Source organism: Lagenorhynchus albirostris, chromosome 10, assembly GCF_949774975.1.
Source record: "Lagenorhynchus albirostris chromosome 10, mLagAlb1.1, whole genome shotgun sequence".
NCBI lineage: Eukaryota > Metazoa > Chordata > Mammalia > Artiodactyla > Delphinidae > Lagenorhynchus > Lagenorhynchus albirostris.
The window spans coordinates 39,587,213-39,604,807 of record NC_083104.1 but is presented as its reverse complement, the minus strand read 5'-3'; the positions used below and the strand labels follow the sequence as shown (position 1 = coordinate 39,604,807).

Genomic DNA, 17,595 nt, shown 5'->3' with positions numbered 1-17,595 from the left:
TATTTCATTCCTTCTGTTGTTGCTTTGCTGTTGAAATCTTCAAAACCTTCTTCAGAAAGTGCAAGGAAGCCTCTAAGGAGGTCAGGTATCCACTCCAGGAACTCTGTGCCCGGAGACAGGGTGGGGACCATTCAGCGGTCCCCCAACCTCACCTACCAGGAAGACAGTCATAGCTGATACTACTCTGAGCTTGGGGATGAAGCCCAAGGGGTTCCTGTCATCCACTGTGACACAGCCACCCTCTGCCCTGACACACTAGGAAAGGCAAATGCCAGCAATGTTATGTCCATGGAGGAAGACCCCTGCAACACCCCAGCCCCACGGCAGAAGGTGTAGAAAAGTCCATCAAAATTCTGAGGCACGGGGAGGAGGAGGGATAAATTAGAAGCTTCGGATTAACATATACATACTACTATATATAAAATAGATGACAAGGACCTACTGTATAGCACGGGGAACTCTACTCAATATTCTGTGATCACCTATATGGGAAAAGAATCTGAAAAAGAATGAATACATGTGTACGTATAACTGAATCACTATGCTGTACACCTGAAACTAACACAACATTGTAAATCAACTATACTCCAATAGGACACGGGTTTGAGCCCTGGTCCGGGAAGATCCCACACGCTGTGGAGCAACTAAGCCCATGCACCACAACTACTGAGCTTGTGCTCTAGAGCCCGTGAGCCACAACTACTGAGCCTGCGAGCCACAACTACTGAGCCCACGTGCCACAACTACTGAAGCCCGTGCGCCTAGAGCCCGTGATCTGCACCAAGAGAAGCCACGGCAATGAGAAGCCCACGCACCACAAGGAAAAGTAGCCCCTGCTCACCACAACTAGAGAAAGCCTGCGCATAGCAACAAAGACCCAACACAGCCAAAATTAAAAATAAATAAATAAATAAATTTATTTTTAAAAAAAACAACTATACTTCAATAAAATTTTTTTTAAATGCAAAAGGAAAAAAAAATTCTGAGGCATAGGAAAGGGTGTCTCTTGTCACCACCTTCCCCACGTCACAAGTAACAAAGAACACCAGAGAATCAGCCAGCACGCTCCACCCACAGCCTTATGCAGGCCCTCCATCCTCGACCCAGCCTCTGGTTCCCCTCTCCAGGGATGCCAGTATCTGGGACCCACATTTCCAGGGACCCCAGATCCCTCCCTACGTCTGTTTCTGTCTCAGTGGTGAGGGCCCAGCAACCTTGGTCAGCCCAGAGAAAACCCGGGCCCTGCCCAGGGCTCACTCCAGGGCAAGACAGTTTCTGCTCCAGGGATGGGTAGTCATGGGGGTGGGAGCTGGACCAAGGGTCCATACAGACCTGTTGGGAGGGAGCACAGCACAGGGGTTTGCAGAGCCGCTGGAAAGAACCTCACCAGTGGCGAGCTGGCCACACAACACCTTAGATTGTTCTTTTTTAAAAAAGTATTTATTGCAAAGAATGTTGGACACAGTGTGATATGTGGCTGAGATCCAACAACATCCATTCCAGGGCGAGCAGGAAACATGTCTGCAACAGGAGCACATCAACCGTCCTGGCTACAACCGGGCAGCCAGCCAGGTGGATGGCTGCCCATGCAGAGCCGGCTCCGGGTGAGCCCTGCTGGGATCCCACACTTCCCTCTGCCCCATCCCAGTCCTTGTTACACATCTCCAGTAGCTCCTGGCTGCCCTCTGGACAGAGAGAAAAGGCCTCGCTGGTCTCACCTCAGCCAGCCTGAGGTCTTGGAGAGGTGGTGACATCCAGATGTACGTGCCGCTGACCAAAGGGACCTGCTATGGCCAACAACTGAGCATGACCAAAAGTCACCAATACTCTGGCGGACATGGAAGCAAAGGCTGCAGTCCCCACATCCCAAAGGCAGTAGCGTGGTCCTCTGGCCCTGGGTCTAAGGGGCCTGGGGCTCTGACAGGAGATAAGTCCAGAAGGAGGGTACTGCCACGGCTCTGTCCTGGATATCTCTCCACCCATGTCTGTCCATAACTGCTGCGGCACTCGAGGCCGAGAGATCATCAGCCTGGGCCAGGGACACAGGATCCTCGGGCCTGACTTCACCAAGGACCACCACCTGTGGACAGCAGCACATCCAACTACAAATCCACACGCTTCCTCACCCAGCCTCACAACTTGCTGGCCAGCCTGTTCTCCCAGCTACAAAATGGAGCCGGAACCCGCGGCCCAGCCCAACTCCCTGGGCCCAAAAGAACTCAGGGGCGTGACAGATGGCAGGCTTCCCGAGGTCATTTTCATCAGGCTCCTGTGTACAAGAATCAGAAGCTGGGAAATTCCTGCCCTGGCCAGAGGCTGCCTCCAGCTCTGGGCTTTCCCATACTTAGTTCCGCGGGTAGAGGTCAACAAACGCCAGGACAGGCTTTGCAGGACCATGCAAGCTTTTCCGAATCCTTCACAGCAAATGCAGGTCCCTGCCACCAGTGTATACTCTTGTGTGGACACAGGCAGCGGCGGGCAAGGTAGCCCAGTGGCATGGCCGGGAGAGGAAGATGGGAGGGCAGCCTCTCCCTCGAGCACTGGGAAGGGCGACTCCTACAACTGTCCCGTCTTCACATCTTTCTTTACGTGTTGCACCATGAGAGCAGTTGGAGAGGGGTGGCCTTGGCTGCCAGCTCCCACGAGTATTCATTCCAGTGTAGGCATAATTGGGAAGGAGTAATCGCAAACACCCCGCTCCCTGCATGTTTCTGTGAATTCCCATGTGCTGAAGTGAACACACTGCTTTCCTGAGCGTCCACAAATGCAGACGCACAGACTCAAGGGTCTGGCCAGTGGAGGTGGCTGCCTTGGCGGAAGCTCTTCAGTTCCTGGTGAGGCAGGACGGGGATGGCTCTTTCCCGCGTACTGAGGCAGCAGCAGCTCATGAACACCTTGCCTCTGGCTCAGGAAGTGGCCAAAGAGAGTGTAGCAGAGCCCTGGCAGGGGTCCCCAGGTCTACCCAGGCAGCTCGGCCTCAGTGGGTGGAAACATCACAGCAAGTGCTTTCCGTTTCACATTTTTGGGTTTCACACTTCACGAAGCCCACCAGGCCGGTGAGAGAGAACAGAAGGATCAGGGGCTGGGAAACCTCTCACCAGCCCGGTGCAGACGCAGTCAGGCCAAGTGGTTTTTAGCAGCAGGTTGGGCACCGCATACAACCCTGACACTGTCAACAAGGAAACAGGTGGGCTGGGACTGGGATTCTGGGTGCCACCAGCCATGCATGGCTTTGAGGGTGTTCCTGTGTGGTGACTGTCACACAGACCAGAGGGCCTGGAATGACCTCGTCCACAGAGATCAACACCTGCCCGGGGGTTGCAGTGGACGACACACGGTCACTGGTGAGCAGGGACCGTGACAAGGGCTTCCTCCGGAGGCCGAGAGATGTCTACATTCTGCACAAAATTAAACACACAGAACGCTGACCATTTGCCAAGGACAGACAGTCACCACTACCCGCTTTGCTCATCGCTATAGCCGCTGGACTCACATCCTCACCCCGAGGAGCCCCGGTCACAGGACTTAGACCCCGACCTTTCCTAAGAGCCAGGCGTCAAGAGCCTCTTGACACGTGGTGGGTGACAAACACCAGAAAAAAGGTGAGGGATGGAGGACACCTCCGGTTCCTGCTTGCTCCTTGCAGGCAGGTCAGGCATTACCCAGAGTGAGGCCATCCCCGCCTCCTGCCTCAGGTCTGGGTCAGGTGGGGAGAAACAGCTGGCTGGGAAGGGGACCAGCTCCTGAGGGTGCCCTCCTCCCGGCTATGTCGGTGTGTCGGTGGACAGGTGTCAGATATGGCCCCGGCAGGCTGCGGACACCTCCTGTGTCTGAGAGCTGGGGCACCAGGCCCCCTGCACCTCCTGAACAGCACCCCTCCCCTGCCTCAGAACTGGGACAGAGCCCAGTTCTGTCCATAGCCGGCTGAGTTCAGGGCATCTCAGGCCTAAGGGATGGGGGTCAGAGACTCCCCTCAATTCTGTAAGACTATGTGATCCTATGTGATCCCTGATCTTGGTGGCCCAATGGAGTAGGTCACCAATGACCTGGGCCACAGCCCAGATCTGCAGGGAGGGAATCATGTCCGCTATGGCCACACTCCTGAGTTCACAGGGCTGGCCACTGGAATTGTAGGGGCAGGTGCAATTCTCACTGGGGGCAGGCTTCCCAAGGGCCCCTTTCTCACCACAACCTATCCCCAAGGATGGGCCAGGACCTGGAGATCCTGCCCACCTTAAAAGGAACCATCCCGGAACCTGTGGCCAACAGAAGTTTGCCTCTCAGAAGTGCCTACCCAGAGGCAGGCAGGGTGCCTGCCAACTACCCCATGGCCATGTTGGCTCCTGCAAATGGACCGGGGCACCAGCCCCTGATGCTTGCTGGGTCCAGGGGCCTCTTTCACCATCACCCCATCAGTGCTGGGGGCCCAACACCTTCTGGGCTTTCCTCAGTACGAGGGGCCTGTTGGGACATCTACCCCTGAGACCTGTGTGTGCCAGACTGGGCCTTCATCGGACTCTCAGGGCAAACAGGGAAGAGGTTTACACAATGACTGGTTCTGGTGAGGGGAAGCAGCCTTAGGAAACAGGACACATCCACACACCTCAGCCTGTGGGGCCCAAGGCCTGCACCCTGGGCAGGGACCCAAGGCCCAACACGTCCCATTGTGGGTGGCAGCAGGCATGACTAAGGTCCCAGGAGCCTTCCTGGTGCAACAGACTCTGGGAATGGGGCCCAGAGGGGCGGTCCTGCTCTTGGCCTCAGTGGGAGAGGAAACCAAGATGGCAGAAGGATCCCACACGGGCATGAAGTGCTTCTGGGCAACACTTCAAGGAGCTTCTATCTTTAACGCTGGGGGAACACAGAACAGAGACGTGTCCTTCCGCAGGAAGGTCTCTACGCAGCACCGAGACACCCTCAGCCTCTGCATGGCCCTTTCCGCAACAAAGCAGGACATTTTTCATTTTTACTTTTTAAAGGTGCTCAGGTTGGACAGGTGCTCATGAGGCCTGGGCTGGTGGGACATGGAAGCGCCTGCCCCCTGTAGGCCTCTAGCCTCTGTTCTGGCCACAGCGTCACCCTGACAGAGAACTCAAGCTCACTCAGTAGATGCCCCAGCTGGGCCTGGCCCTGGTGGTTGCTGTGTCTGGACCCCCAGGAACGTGCCCACCACCCCAGCAGTGACCCGGCTGCTACCTGAGGCCTGTCTCGGTGCGTGTTCACAGCCGCCACATTCAGGAATATGGACTCCACTTTACAACCTGCCAAAGGGAAGATGCAAATCCATTCCCCCTCCTGAAAGGCAGCAGAGCCACAGGGGTAGAAGCTTCTCCCAGGAGGAGGCTTTCGGTGCTGTGGGGCTGAGCAGACGCCTCAGCCTCACTCCAGTCCTCCCACCTTGGGCAGCTCCGGAGGCCCCGTGAGGAAGCACTAGGCAGCGTGTCAGGCCCGAGCCTCTGGGCCACTGCCCAGCGCAGGCTCGCCAAGGAGCCCGGGCACCAGGCAGAGCCACAGTGAGGATGAGCGGCCCACCTCGGGGGCTGAGGGCGGTCTGAGAAGCAACAAGCCTAGCTCAGTGAGGGGTCACTACACTGAGCAGACCCTCACCCAGCCCTGTCTCACACATGAGGCGGGATCACCATGGTGCCAGGCGCTCAGTGCAAAGGGGGACGAGGCGATTAACATGCACTGGGATGACTTCAGCTGCCACTGAGCTATACAGTTATCGTCCCGAGGGCACAACCATGTGAGAGTGCCTCGTCCAGTGTTGAAGGGGAGGGGTCGGGACCCAGGAGGTTAGGAAGTTGCGTGAGGCCTCTGCTGGCAGAGCCCAAGGCAGAGGCGCATATTTTCAGGTCCGGGTCCTGGGGCCGTGGGGTTTTCTGGGGGATTTTGGAGAAACCAGTAGAAAAGACCCTCATGTGGGTGGGTGATGGTTAAGGAAGGATCACTGGGGAGGCTTCCTGTGGCCACAGGAAGTAAAACAAAAAACATTTTATAGCAAATTGGGAAAAGTGGTGGGATGGAAGGAGGAGGAATGAGCCTCTAATGAAATTTTCAAGGGAGGGGTTTGCAGAAAACCACAGAACCCTGCAGACAGCCAGTCTGGCAACCAGGTCAGCATGCGGGAAGCTTCTTTACCATAAGCCACGGGGGTCAGCTTCAGGACCGTGTGCAGCGGACACTTGAGGTAAGGCAGCTGTTCTGTGGACACAGGCGGAGAGGGTTGGCACCAGGGATGCCCAGGTGACAGTCCCCTTCGATCTCTCTCACACACACATCCCACCTCCCCAGGGGCAGCGTCCGCACCTGCTGCCTTGTCAAGGAAGTAGGCCAGGAGGCAGCGCATCACAGCCTGGTGGCAGATGACCAGCACGTTCTCTTGCCGCTCCAGCTCCATGATGACAGGCTCGAGTCGCTGGACCAGGTCCTCATAGGACTGCAAGGGCAAGTGGGAAGCATCCCTCAACCCAGCTCTGGGGGTAGGGATGGAGACCTTCTGGGTAGTGGGCTACCTTCTCCTGAACTCCTCACCATTCTGGGAGGTTGGTGAGGACTGGCAATCACCTCCCCTATCCCAGGGCCAGGTCCCAGTAGGACTGAGAGGGCAGGGCTGGGGCTTAGGCTGCGTCCAAGGGGCCACCTCCATGCCCTTCCTGGGGCCCTTTGCTGAACCCTCAGCTGCTGGAATTCACATGCTGGCAACTGATGACAGGTGGAGAAGACACGGCTCCCTTCCTACCCGCCGCACGTGGAGTACACAGAACGAGGCTTGTAGGGAGGGGAAGCAAAAACCTCCCAAACTTCCCAGAGTGCAGCCTGTCAGAATGCCTGAGCTCCCAGGAAGGACCCTCACAGTCTGCCTGCCCTGTACCTCCCCTGGGTGCCGTGAGGGAGCCCTTGGACCAACCCCGGTGACTGGCAGGTCTAGAGCTTTTCACTGGGAGACCCAGCCCTGGGGGTTCACCCCTGTTTGCACACAGTGAGCCATCCTTCAGGAAAAAAAAAAAGGCCTCAAGCTTGGAGCTGAGTTTGCCCCATGATTTGGTTGGGAGTAATACCAACATGACTTGTGCCAGCCCCTGGTATTTCTGGGGAAAGCCTAGATTGCTTCTTTTGGCAACTACCTTCCCTACCAATTTCCCCCCTGTATTCTGAAGTTTGAGCAGCCAGCTGCTTTGTTTCTTTTTACTGTTATCTGGTTTGGTTCTAAATCTGGGTTCTCCCTCACAGTATGACGTGGGGAAATATCAACGCTACCCGAAGCTGTCCTATTCCCGAGGACAGCACAGCATAGGCACCTGTGAGCCTGGCATTTGGGCGGGGGGTTTCGACATGTGTACGTGTATGTGTGTACGCAAACCTGTGCGTCTGTGGGAGGTATTTTTATTTGGCCACTGCCCCAGGTCACGTCCTAGAATTGGGAGATACATGAGTCAAAGGTGACACTGGGGGCTTCCCTGGTGGCGCAGTGGTTGAGAGTCCACCTGCCGATGCAGGGGACACGGGTTCGTACCCCGGTCCGGGAGGATTCCACATGCCACGGAGCGGCTGGGCCCGTGAGCCATGGCCGCTGAGCCTGTGTGTCTGGAGCCTGTGCTCCGCAACGGGAGAGGCCACAACAGTGAGAGGCCCGCATACCGCAAAAAAAAAAAAAAAAGGTGACACTGTTTCTACCCGGGGCCTGGGCTGAGGCGAGAGCCAGTCTGAGGGGAGGTGACAGTGCAGGTGACTTATGGTAGTCACGACTCACCTGGGGAAAATGAATCCCTAGGTCTGGATTCAGGGCTAGGGATGGTGTCCGGAGCCGCAGGGAGGATGGGGTCACCCTATGACACTCCCAGGGATGGGGAAAGTAAAGATGGGGAGTGATGGGAAACAGGGCTCCAGTAGGCCTCAGGGTTGGGATTCCTGGGCAGCACTGCTCACCCACCACCCAAGGAGGGGCCTGCAGCCTGGGCCACGGCTGAGAAGTGGTGGAGGTGACACACACACCCAGCCTGCCTACCTCTGAGGCCAGGCCCCTCCTGCTGCCCACGGAGCCTCTGCAGAGCCCCTCGGGGCCCTCAGTCACAGGCGGTCCTCCCAGGCAGGCAGCAGGTGGCTGGGATTAAGCCCCCATATCCCACCTACCTCCCCCTTGGGGTACCGGTACCGGTACTTGTCCTGGTCTCGCAGGGCAAATTCCAGTGGATAATGATCCTGAATTTCCTCGTAAGTCATTTCCTCACAGACGCCCTAGGGAGACACCGCAGTCATCACATCACCCACATCAGGCCCAGGGATCAGCCCTGTGTCAGGGGGAGGGCATTTCCTGGGCCACAGGGCCTCTCCCAGCTGGGAAGAGCAGGCACCCTGGGAAAACTAAGCAGGGGCAGCCTCACATTTGGAAAAAGCTATCACACGTCTTTTCCACCCACCCATCGTCCATCCATCCAGTTTATGCCATAAAAATAAACACAGAAATATTAACTATGTGTCTTTTCTAATGTGTCTTTTTGTCTTCTGTGCTATGGAAATACTACAGCAGAGTATGGATTATTGTACAGGCTATAAAGTAAGATTTCCCTCATGTCATTCAGGATACACACACACGCACAGCATAGAGTATCGTACACAAATGCCATTCTAAAACAAAACAGAAGAGCCCAGGACAATGTGTGGACTGACCAGTGTCAGTCCTTCCAAGGCTCAAGCCAAGAACCAGCACACAGGAGGTGCCCAGAGAGGAAGCAATAAAACGCCCGTAATAAAAAGCTGCTGGACTATTTACAATAGCCAGGTCATGGAAGCAACTGAAATGCCCATCGACAGACGAATGGATGAAGAAGATGTGGTACATATATACAATGGAATATTACTCAGCCATAAAAAGGAATGAAATTGCGTCATTTGTAGAGACGTGGATGGATCTAGAGACTGTCATACAGAGTGAAGTAAGTCAGAAAGAAAAAAACAAATATCGTACATTAATGCATATATGTGGAACCTAGAAAATGGTACAGATGAACCGGTTTGCAGGGCAGAAATTGAGACACAGATGTAGAGAACAAACGTATGGACACCAAGGGGGGAAAGTGGCGGGGTGGTGGTGGTGGTGGTGTGATGAATTGAGCGATTGGGATTGACATGTATACACTGATGTGTATAAAACTGATGATTAATAAGGACCTGCTGTATAAAAAAATAAATAAAATAGGGCTTCCCTGGTGGCACAGTGGTTGAGAGTCTGCCTGCCGATGCAGGGGACACGGGTTCGTGCCCCGGTCCGGGAAGATCCCACATGCCGTGGAGCGGCTGGGCCCATACGCCATGGCCGCTGAGCCTGTGCGTCCGGAGCCTGTGCTCCACAACGGGAGAGGCCACAACGGTGAGAGTCCCGCGTACCGCAAAAATAAATGAATAAATAAATAAATTAAATTAAATTCAAAAAAAGATGTGAGAAACTATAAAGTGGGGGTCAGGAGAACAAACTGTGACACTACAATTCATAACACACACAATAAACAAATTATTCTGAAAAATAAAAAATAAAATAAAATAAAAAGCTGCTGGTTTCTACCTATGTCCTCAGGGTTTTTTTTCCTAGACAAAGCCTTGGGGGCAAAGTTGTCTATTAAAAAGGAAAGATGATGAGGAAAATTTAAACCTATAAATGCCTATATCAAAAAAAAAAGATCTCATATCACTAATCTAATCTTCTACCTTAAGATATTGGAGGGACTTCCCTGGTGGCACAGTGGTTAAGAATCCGCCTGCCAATGTAGGGGACAAGGGTTCGATCCCTGGTCCAGGAAGATCCCACATGCTGCGGAGCAACTAAGCCTGCATGCCACAACTACTGAAGCCCGCGTGCCTAGAGCCTGCACTCCACAACAAGAGAAGCCACCACAGTGAGAAGCCCACACACTGCAACGAAGAGTAGCCCCTACTCACTACAACTAGAGAAAGTCCACCCACAGCAACAAAGACCCAACGCAGCCAAAACTAACTAACTAACTAAATTTATTTTATTTTATTTTATTTTATTTTATTTTATTTTATTTTTTTTACTAAATTTATTAAAAAAAAAAAAGTTACTGGAAGAAGAACAAATTAAACCCAAAGCAAGCAGAAGTAAGGAAATAATACAAATTAGAACACAAATTCATTAAATAGAAAAAAGCAACGAAATCAAAAGTTGGTTCTTTGAAAAGATCAACAGAATTCACAAAACTTTTGCTAGACTGACAGGAAAAAGGAAAGCTCAAATTATTAAACCAGGAATGAAAGGGGGATATTACTACAAAGCTTACAGAAATAAAAAAGATTATAAGGGAATACTATGCACAATTATATGCCAACAAATAAGACAACTTAGGTGAAATAGGAAAATTCCTACAAAGACACAAACTACCTGTTGTGAGTTGAATACTTCCCCCCAAAAGATACGCTGAAGTCCTAACCCCTGGGAACTGTGAATGTGACCTTATGTGGAAATAGTCTTTGCAGATATAATCAAGTAGATGAGGTCCAATGACTGATGCCCTTTTAAGAAGGCCATGTAAAGACATAGAGAGACACACACAGGGAAGAAGCCCATGTAATGAGGGAGACAGGGATTGCAGTGATGCACCTATAAGCCAAGGAATGTTGGCAGCCACCAGGAACCTGCTAAAAATATGGGCATTAAAAGGGATTGGGGGCAGGGGCTTCCCTGGTGGCGCAGGGGTTGAGAGTCCTCCTGCCAATGCAGGGGACACGGGTTCGAGCCCTCTCCGGGAGGATCCCACATGCCGTGGAGCAGCTAAGCCTGTGCGCCACAACTACTGAGCCTGCGCTCTGGAGCCCGTGAGCCACAACTACTGAGCCCACGTGCCACAAATGCTGAGCCTGTGCGCCTGGAGCCTGTGCTCCGCAATAGGAGAGGCCACTGCAGTGAGAAGCCCACACGCTGCAACGAAGAGCAGCCCCCGCTCTCCGCAACTGGAGAAAGCCTGTGCGCAGCAACACAGCCAAAAGATAAATCAATAAATTTATAAAATAAACGTGATTGGGGGGGACTTCCCTGGTGGCACAGTGGTTTAGGAATCCACCTGTCAATGCAGGGGACACGGGTTCAAGCCCTGGTCCAGGAAGGTTCCACATGCCACAGAGCAACTAAGCCCGTGTACCACAGCTACTGAAGCCCATGTGTGCCTAGAGCCCGTGCTCCACCACAAGAGAAGTCACCTCAATGAGAAGCCCACACACCACAATGAGGAGTAGCCCAAAGCCTGTGTGCAGCAACCAAGACCCAACGCAGCCAAAAATAAATTAATTAATTTAAAAAAAAAAGATTAGGGGGATTCCCTGGCGGTCCAGTGGTTAGAACCAAATGCTTTCACTGCTGAGAGCCTGGGTTCAATCCCTGATCGGGGAACTAAGATCCCACAAGCCACAGTGTGGCCAAAAAAAAAGTGATTATGGTGATGGCTCAGAAGGAAGTGAAGGACAGTAGAGCAAGCCTCTATTGCCTTAGAGAATACGTATATTATCATGAACAGAATGTTGCTAGAAATATGAATGTTTAGGGACTCCTCTGGAGGTCCAGTGGTTAGGACTCCGTGTTTTCACTGCCGTGGCCCCAGTTTCAATCCTTGGTCAGGGAACTAAGATCACGCAAGCTGTGTGGCGCGGCCAAAAAAAAAGAGAGAGAGAAAAGGCAATCTTTATCATAAAGCAGCAGAGAACTTGGCCGAACTGTGTTCTAGTGTGGGCAGCTATAACAAAAAAGGCAGATAGGGGCTTCCCTGGTGGCGCAGTGTTTGAGAGTCCGCCTGCCGATGCAGGGGACACGGGTTCGTGCCCCGGTCCGGGAAGATCCCACATGCCACGGAGCTGCTGGGCCCGTGAGCCACGGCCGCTGAGCCTGCGCGTCTGGAGCCTGTGCTCCACAACAGGAGAGGCCACAACAGTGAGAGGCCCGCGTAAAAAAAAAAAAAAAAAAGGCAGATAATGACAAGTGATAAGGAGGATGCAGAGAAATCAGAACCCTCATACACTGCTGGTGGGAACGTAAAATGGTGCGGCCACTTTGGAAAACAGCCTGGCAGTTTCTAACAAGCTTAAATGGAGTTAACATGGGGGACTCCCTGGTGTCCCAGTGGTTGGGACTCTGTGCTTTCATTGCCAAGGGCCTGGGTTCAATCCCTGGTCAGGGAGCTAAGATCCCACAGGTCACACAGCACAGCCAAAATAAAAAAACAAACAAAAAAATGTAGAGTTAACATATGACCTAGCAATTCCACTCCTGGCTATCTACCCAAGAGAAATGAAAACATGTCCACACAAAAACCTGTACATTCAGAGCAACATCATTCCTAAAGCCAAAAAATGGCAACTACCCAAATGCCCATCGACTGGTGAATGGATAAATAACATGTGGTATATCCATACAATGGGATATCATTCGGCAATATACAGGAACAAAATACTGATACATTCTACCACAGGAGGAAGGAAATGTCCAGAATAGGCCAGTCTATAGAGACAGAAAACAGATTGGTGGTAGCCTAGGGCTGGGGGGAAGGACTGGAAGGAAATGGGGGTATGGGTACAGGGTTGCTTTCTGGAACAACAAAAATGTTCTAAAATTGATTGTGGTGATGGTTGCATAACTCTGTGAATATACTAAAAACGATTGAATCATACAATTTAAATAGGTGAACTGTATCATACGTGAATCATATCTCGATAAAGCTGTTGTTTTCAAAAAAGGAAAAATAAGACAGTAAATTGTGGATTGGGCTAAGAAAAAAATCACAATGTTAAAATAGAAGACGAGCCCAAGGCTGTTTACCAGAACAGAGGAAAGAACAAAGATAAACATGGAAAGATGACTAACAGATCATAGATACTAGAATAGTTTCCAAACTAAAGAAAAAGAAGGGAATCCAGTGTATCTAGGAAAATAATCGGATTAACCTCAAAAAAAAAAAAAAAGATCAGGGCTGCCAAGGCTTCTCTGAGAAACCAAATGCTCCAGCCATATCCGTGCCCTTGGAAGGCAGACACCAGACCCCTAACCTGCGTCAGGGAGCTGCTATTTGCACGAGAAAGAAATCAGGGCTGGAAACCTCCTGTAACTCCCACCAGCCACAGCTGATGAAAGCCCACAAAATGGGTTAAATGAGCTATAAAACGGGTCACAGAAATTGCTTACTCTTTTGAAAGAGTTCATCAGTTCTAAAGAAGAGCTACAACAGATAAAAAAAAAAAAAAGCCATGATGCTATACTCTGCCCAATTACAGTAAAAAAAGAAAAAAAAAGGGCAGAAAGGAAACAAATGGAAATAACACATCCTCATAATTCCCAACAGAATCAAGAATTATTTTCCTGTTACTAATTTTGATAAGTATATTTTAGTTATTCCTTTATTTACAAGCATTCTCCTTAAGAATGTTTTAGAAAAGCTGTAAGGTAATGACTACTGGAATAAAAACACTGCTTGCCTTCCAAATCACAGAAAAGATGATGTTTATACAGAAAAAAAAAAAAAAGAGATGAAAAGAAATCTGCAACGTACTGGGGAAAAAAAGGACAAAGATAGCGATTGTAATAATAAATACGAATGGGTTTAGATTCCTAAACGAAAAAAGCTCTCAGGCCAAAAAATAAACCAAAGATATGTTCCTTTCATCTAAAGAAATGACAGAAAAAGGTTAAAAATAAAAGGAGGTAGGCATAACAAAAAAAACATGGACAAAAAGCAAGGATGGCAAATTAAAACCAAAGTGAGATACCACCTCACACTCATTAGAATGGTTACTGTAAAAAAAAAAAAAAAAAACAGAAAAATAACAAGTGTTAGCACAGATGTGGAGAAATCAGAACACTCGTGCACTGTTGGTAGGAAAGTATAATGGTGCAGTTGCTATGGAAAAAAGCATAGCGGTTCCTCAAAAAAATAAAAATAGAATTACCATATGATCCAACAATTCCACTTCTACACAGGTACCAAAAAGAAATGAAAGCAGTGTTTCAAAGAGAGATTTATATACCCATGTTCATAGCAGCCCGATGCACAATAGCTAAAAGGTGGAAGCAACCCAAATGTCCATAGATAAATGAATGGATAAGCAAAATGTGGTATATACATAAATGGAACCATATTCAAGTTTAAAAATGTGATTCTGACATATGCTACAACATGGATGGACCTTGAGGACATTATGATAAGTGAAATAAACCAGTCACAAAAAGACAAATACTATATGATTCCACTTATGTGACATACTTAGAGACAGAAAAATCATACAGACAGAATCAAAGAGACAGAAAGTAAAATGGTAGTTGTCAGAGGCTGGGTGGGGAGGAGAAATGGGGGTTATTGTTTAATGGGTATAGAGTTTCCATTTTATAAGGCAAAAAGAGTTCTGGAGATGGGGACTTCCCTGATGGTCCAGTGGGTAAGACTCTGCACTCCCAATGCAGGGGGCCCAGGTTCAATCCCTGGTCAGGGAACTAGATCCCGCATGCATGAAGTAAAGAAGATCCCACGTGCCACAACTAAGACCCCACACAGTCAAACATAAAGTAAATAAATAAATCTGCATGCCACAACTAAGAGTGCGCATGCTGCAACAAAGATCCCACATGCCGCAACTAAGACCCGGTGCAACCTAAAAAATATTTAAAAAGTAAATAAATTTATAAACATTAACATGGTTACAAAAATAAAACTATTAAAAAAAAGAGTTCTGGAGATGGATGGTGGTGATGACTGCACATTCTGAATGTATTTATTACCACTGAACTGTGCACATAAAAATGGTTGTTAAGATGATAAATGTTATGTTATGTGCATTTTACAAAAAAAAATTGGAAAAAGAAAAGCAGGGATGATAATATTCAAATTCGTCAAAGTATAAATCCATGCAAAAAGTGTTTTATATTGAAACAGGAACCATCCAAAATGAAGGCTGAGCCACAGTGGAGTAACTGGTACCAGATTTGCTCTCGGCCCAACATAAACAATTCAAAAGAACTAGACAAAATGTATGCAACAATTGTTTGTAGACACTAGACAACAGGCAGAGCAGGGTTGTGATCCTCCAGAAGGGACACAAGGAGCCTACGACTGCAGCAATTTACTGCAGGCACTTCCTGGACTGCAGAGCATCACAAGAAAAGAAGAAGACACAAAAAAGAACAAAACTGAACCCCTAGAGCTTAAAAACATAACGCCTGAAATATAAAGTTCATTGGATGCTGGATGAGTTTAACAAAAACAGCAGTAAAGATAAGTGAGCTTGAAGATATAGCAATAGAAACTATCCAAACAGAAACTTGGAAAGAACAAAAGACTGAGAAACAATGAACAGAAGCTCAGTGACCTGTGGGATTATCCCATAGGTTCTATACACTATACCAAATGGTCTAACATACAAGAAGTTGGAGTCCAGGGTAGGAGACAGGGTAGCAGAAAATATATTTAAAGAAATGATATCTTAAATTTTTTTTCAAACTCATATTTAGAAACCCAGAAATCCAAGAATCTCAATGAACTCCAAGCAGGATAAACATAAAGTAAAACATACCAAAGCACATCATAATCCAACTGCTTAAAATCAGTAATAAAGAGAAAATAGAGTAAAAGAAGATACACTATATACAAAACGAAGATAAGAATGACAGAAAACTCTATATACTATATATACAAAACGAAGATAAGAATGACAGAAAACTCCTTGCTAGAAAACAGTGTGACCCAGAAGACAATAGAGGTGGTCCAATGGTCCAGTGGTTAAGAATCCGCCTTCCAATGCAGGGGACAAGGGTTTGATCCCTTGTTGGGGAACGAAGATCCCACATGCCACGGGGCAACTAAGCCCATGCACCACAACTAGAGAGAAGCCCACGCACCACAACTACTGAGCCCGTGCCCCCTAGAGCCCGCGTGCCACAACTAGAGAAGCCCACACGCCGAAACTAGAGAAAAGCCCGCATGCTGAAATGAAGAGCCTGCGCACCACAGTGAAGACCCAGTGCAGCCAAAAAAAAAAAAAAAAAAAAGAAGAAGAAGACAACAATGGAACAGCACCTTTTACATGCTGAAACAGAAGGAAGTCTGTGCTGTTTCCTCTCATTTGCCCCTCCATATCCTTCTGCTTCTCCACCTGCTCTCTGCCCCAGGACGTTGACCTTTGTGCATGCATCTACAAGGCTCCCATGGCCACTAATGTCTTGCTGGGCTAGGCCACGGGGAACACTGGCAGGAGGTCACAGGGAGGGAGGAGAGTGAGGCTGAGATGTTTATTCTGACTCCTTCCTGAAGAAGTTGCTTTCAGTGGTCTAGGCCCTCACCCAAGGTTCCATCCCACCAGGCTGCCCTTTACTCACTGCTCCCTTGTCCCCAGGTTCCTATATCCTCTCTCTCCTCTGCCCAAGGGAAGCAATGGTCCCTGTTGTTACGAGGTCCCTATATCCTGCCCATTATCTTTGAAAAAAGGTCCTTTTATAAATCCTCATTGAATTAACCTAATTGGAGTGGCCATCTGTTTCCTTTTATGTCCCACAAATTACTAAGTCATGAATTTTACTTTATAATAAAACATCAAAATATGTGAAGAAAAAAGGTAAAATAATGCAAAATTCTTGAAAATGCAAGAAAAATCAACAAAATTATAATTAGAGTGGATTTAACATTCAACTATTGATTTATGATGATCAAACAGAAAAAAAAGACAGAAAATTTGAATGATATAATTAAAGTTGAAATTAATGAGATACACAAACTTTTTCTTTTGAAAATTTTCAACCATATAGAAAAGTACAGGGCTTCCCTTGTGGTGCAGTGGTTGAGAATCCACCTGCCAATGAAGGGGACACAGATTCGAGCCCTGGTCAGGGAAGACCAGGGAAGACCCATGTGGGGTCAGGGAAGACCCCACATGCTGCAGAGCAACTAAGCCTGTGCGCCACAACTACTGAACCTGCGCTCTAGAGCCTGCATGCCACAACTACTGAGCCCACACGCTTAGAGCCCATGCTCCACAACAAGAGAAGCCACTGCAATGAGAAGCCCGCGCACCGCAACAAAGAGTAGCCACCGCACACCACAACTAGAGAAAGCCCGCGTGCAGCAACAAGGACCCAACGCAGCCAAAAAATAATAATAATTAATAAACAATAAATAGACTTTCAAAAAAAAAAGAATATACAACAGAAACACAAGGCACTTAAACTGGGAAGGTAACAACTGGATTATCCTTATTTCAGAAGATATGACAGCTCCCTGAGATAAAGCTAAGATAATCAACTGAAAAAGTACTAGAGCAAATAAAAGAATGGTCACAGGTTTTCTGTGGACCAGCAATAACCAGACGGGGGACAAGATCTTATTCACAAAGAGGCTTCCTCCATGAGGCCAGGTGGCCCAAGCTCCCAAGGGACCCTCTGGAGATGTCCCTGGTTAACAGCCCACTGTCAGCCTTCCTGGCCTGGCTCCCTACATGAATGCTGTGCTTGTGGCCCCTCCCATCTCATAATGTCATGGACGCCCCCTTTCCCTTACCCAATCTTTTCCAGCGGGGATGGATTCCATGGCATGTGGCTTCATCATCTTCCTCCCT

At 49.1% G+C, this 17,595-nt stretch overlaps 1 protein-coding gene and 1 non-coding gene across 11 annotated transcripts in view; one reads left to right on the top strand and one right to left on the bottom strand.

Moving 5' to 3' along the window:
- Window positions 1-1,418: 1,418 nt before the first annotated feature.
- PFKFB4 (6-phosphofructo-2-kinase/fructose-2,6-biphosphatase 4) overlaps window positions 1,419-17,595 on the bottom strand; it is a 40,617-nt gene continuing 24,440 nt past the window's right edge. For 5 of the 10 annotated variants that reach the window (XM_060162008.1, XM_060162007.1, XM_060162013.1 and 2 more), the window contains 4 exons: window positions 8,134-8,238; window positions 6,310-6,439; window positions 6,142-6,204; window positions 3,409-5,261 (listed from right to left, as the gene is read on the bottom strand). In XM_060162008.1, the coding sequence (XP_060017991.1) occupies window positions 4,984-5,261; window positions 6,142-6,204; window positions 6,310-6,439; window positions 8,134-8,238 (576 nt within the window). In that variant the 3' untranslated portion in view covers window positions 3,409-4,983. The other 5 variants (XM_060162010.1, XM_060162015.1, XM_060162011.1 and 2 more) reach the window with 4 other exon arrangements.
- Window positions 14,413-14,485, top strand: TRNAG-CCC (transfer RNA glycine (anticodon CCC)). Its single transcript has one exon. It is a non-coding gene; the product is annotated as a tRNA-Gly (tRNA).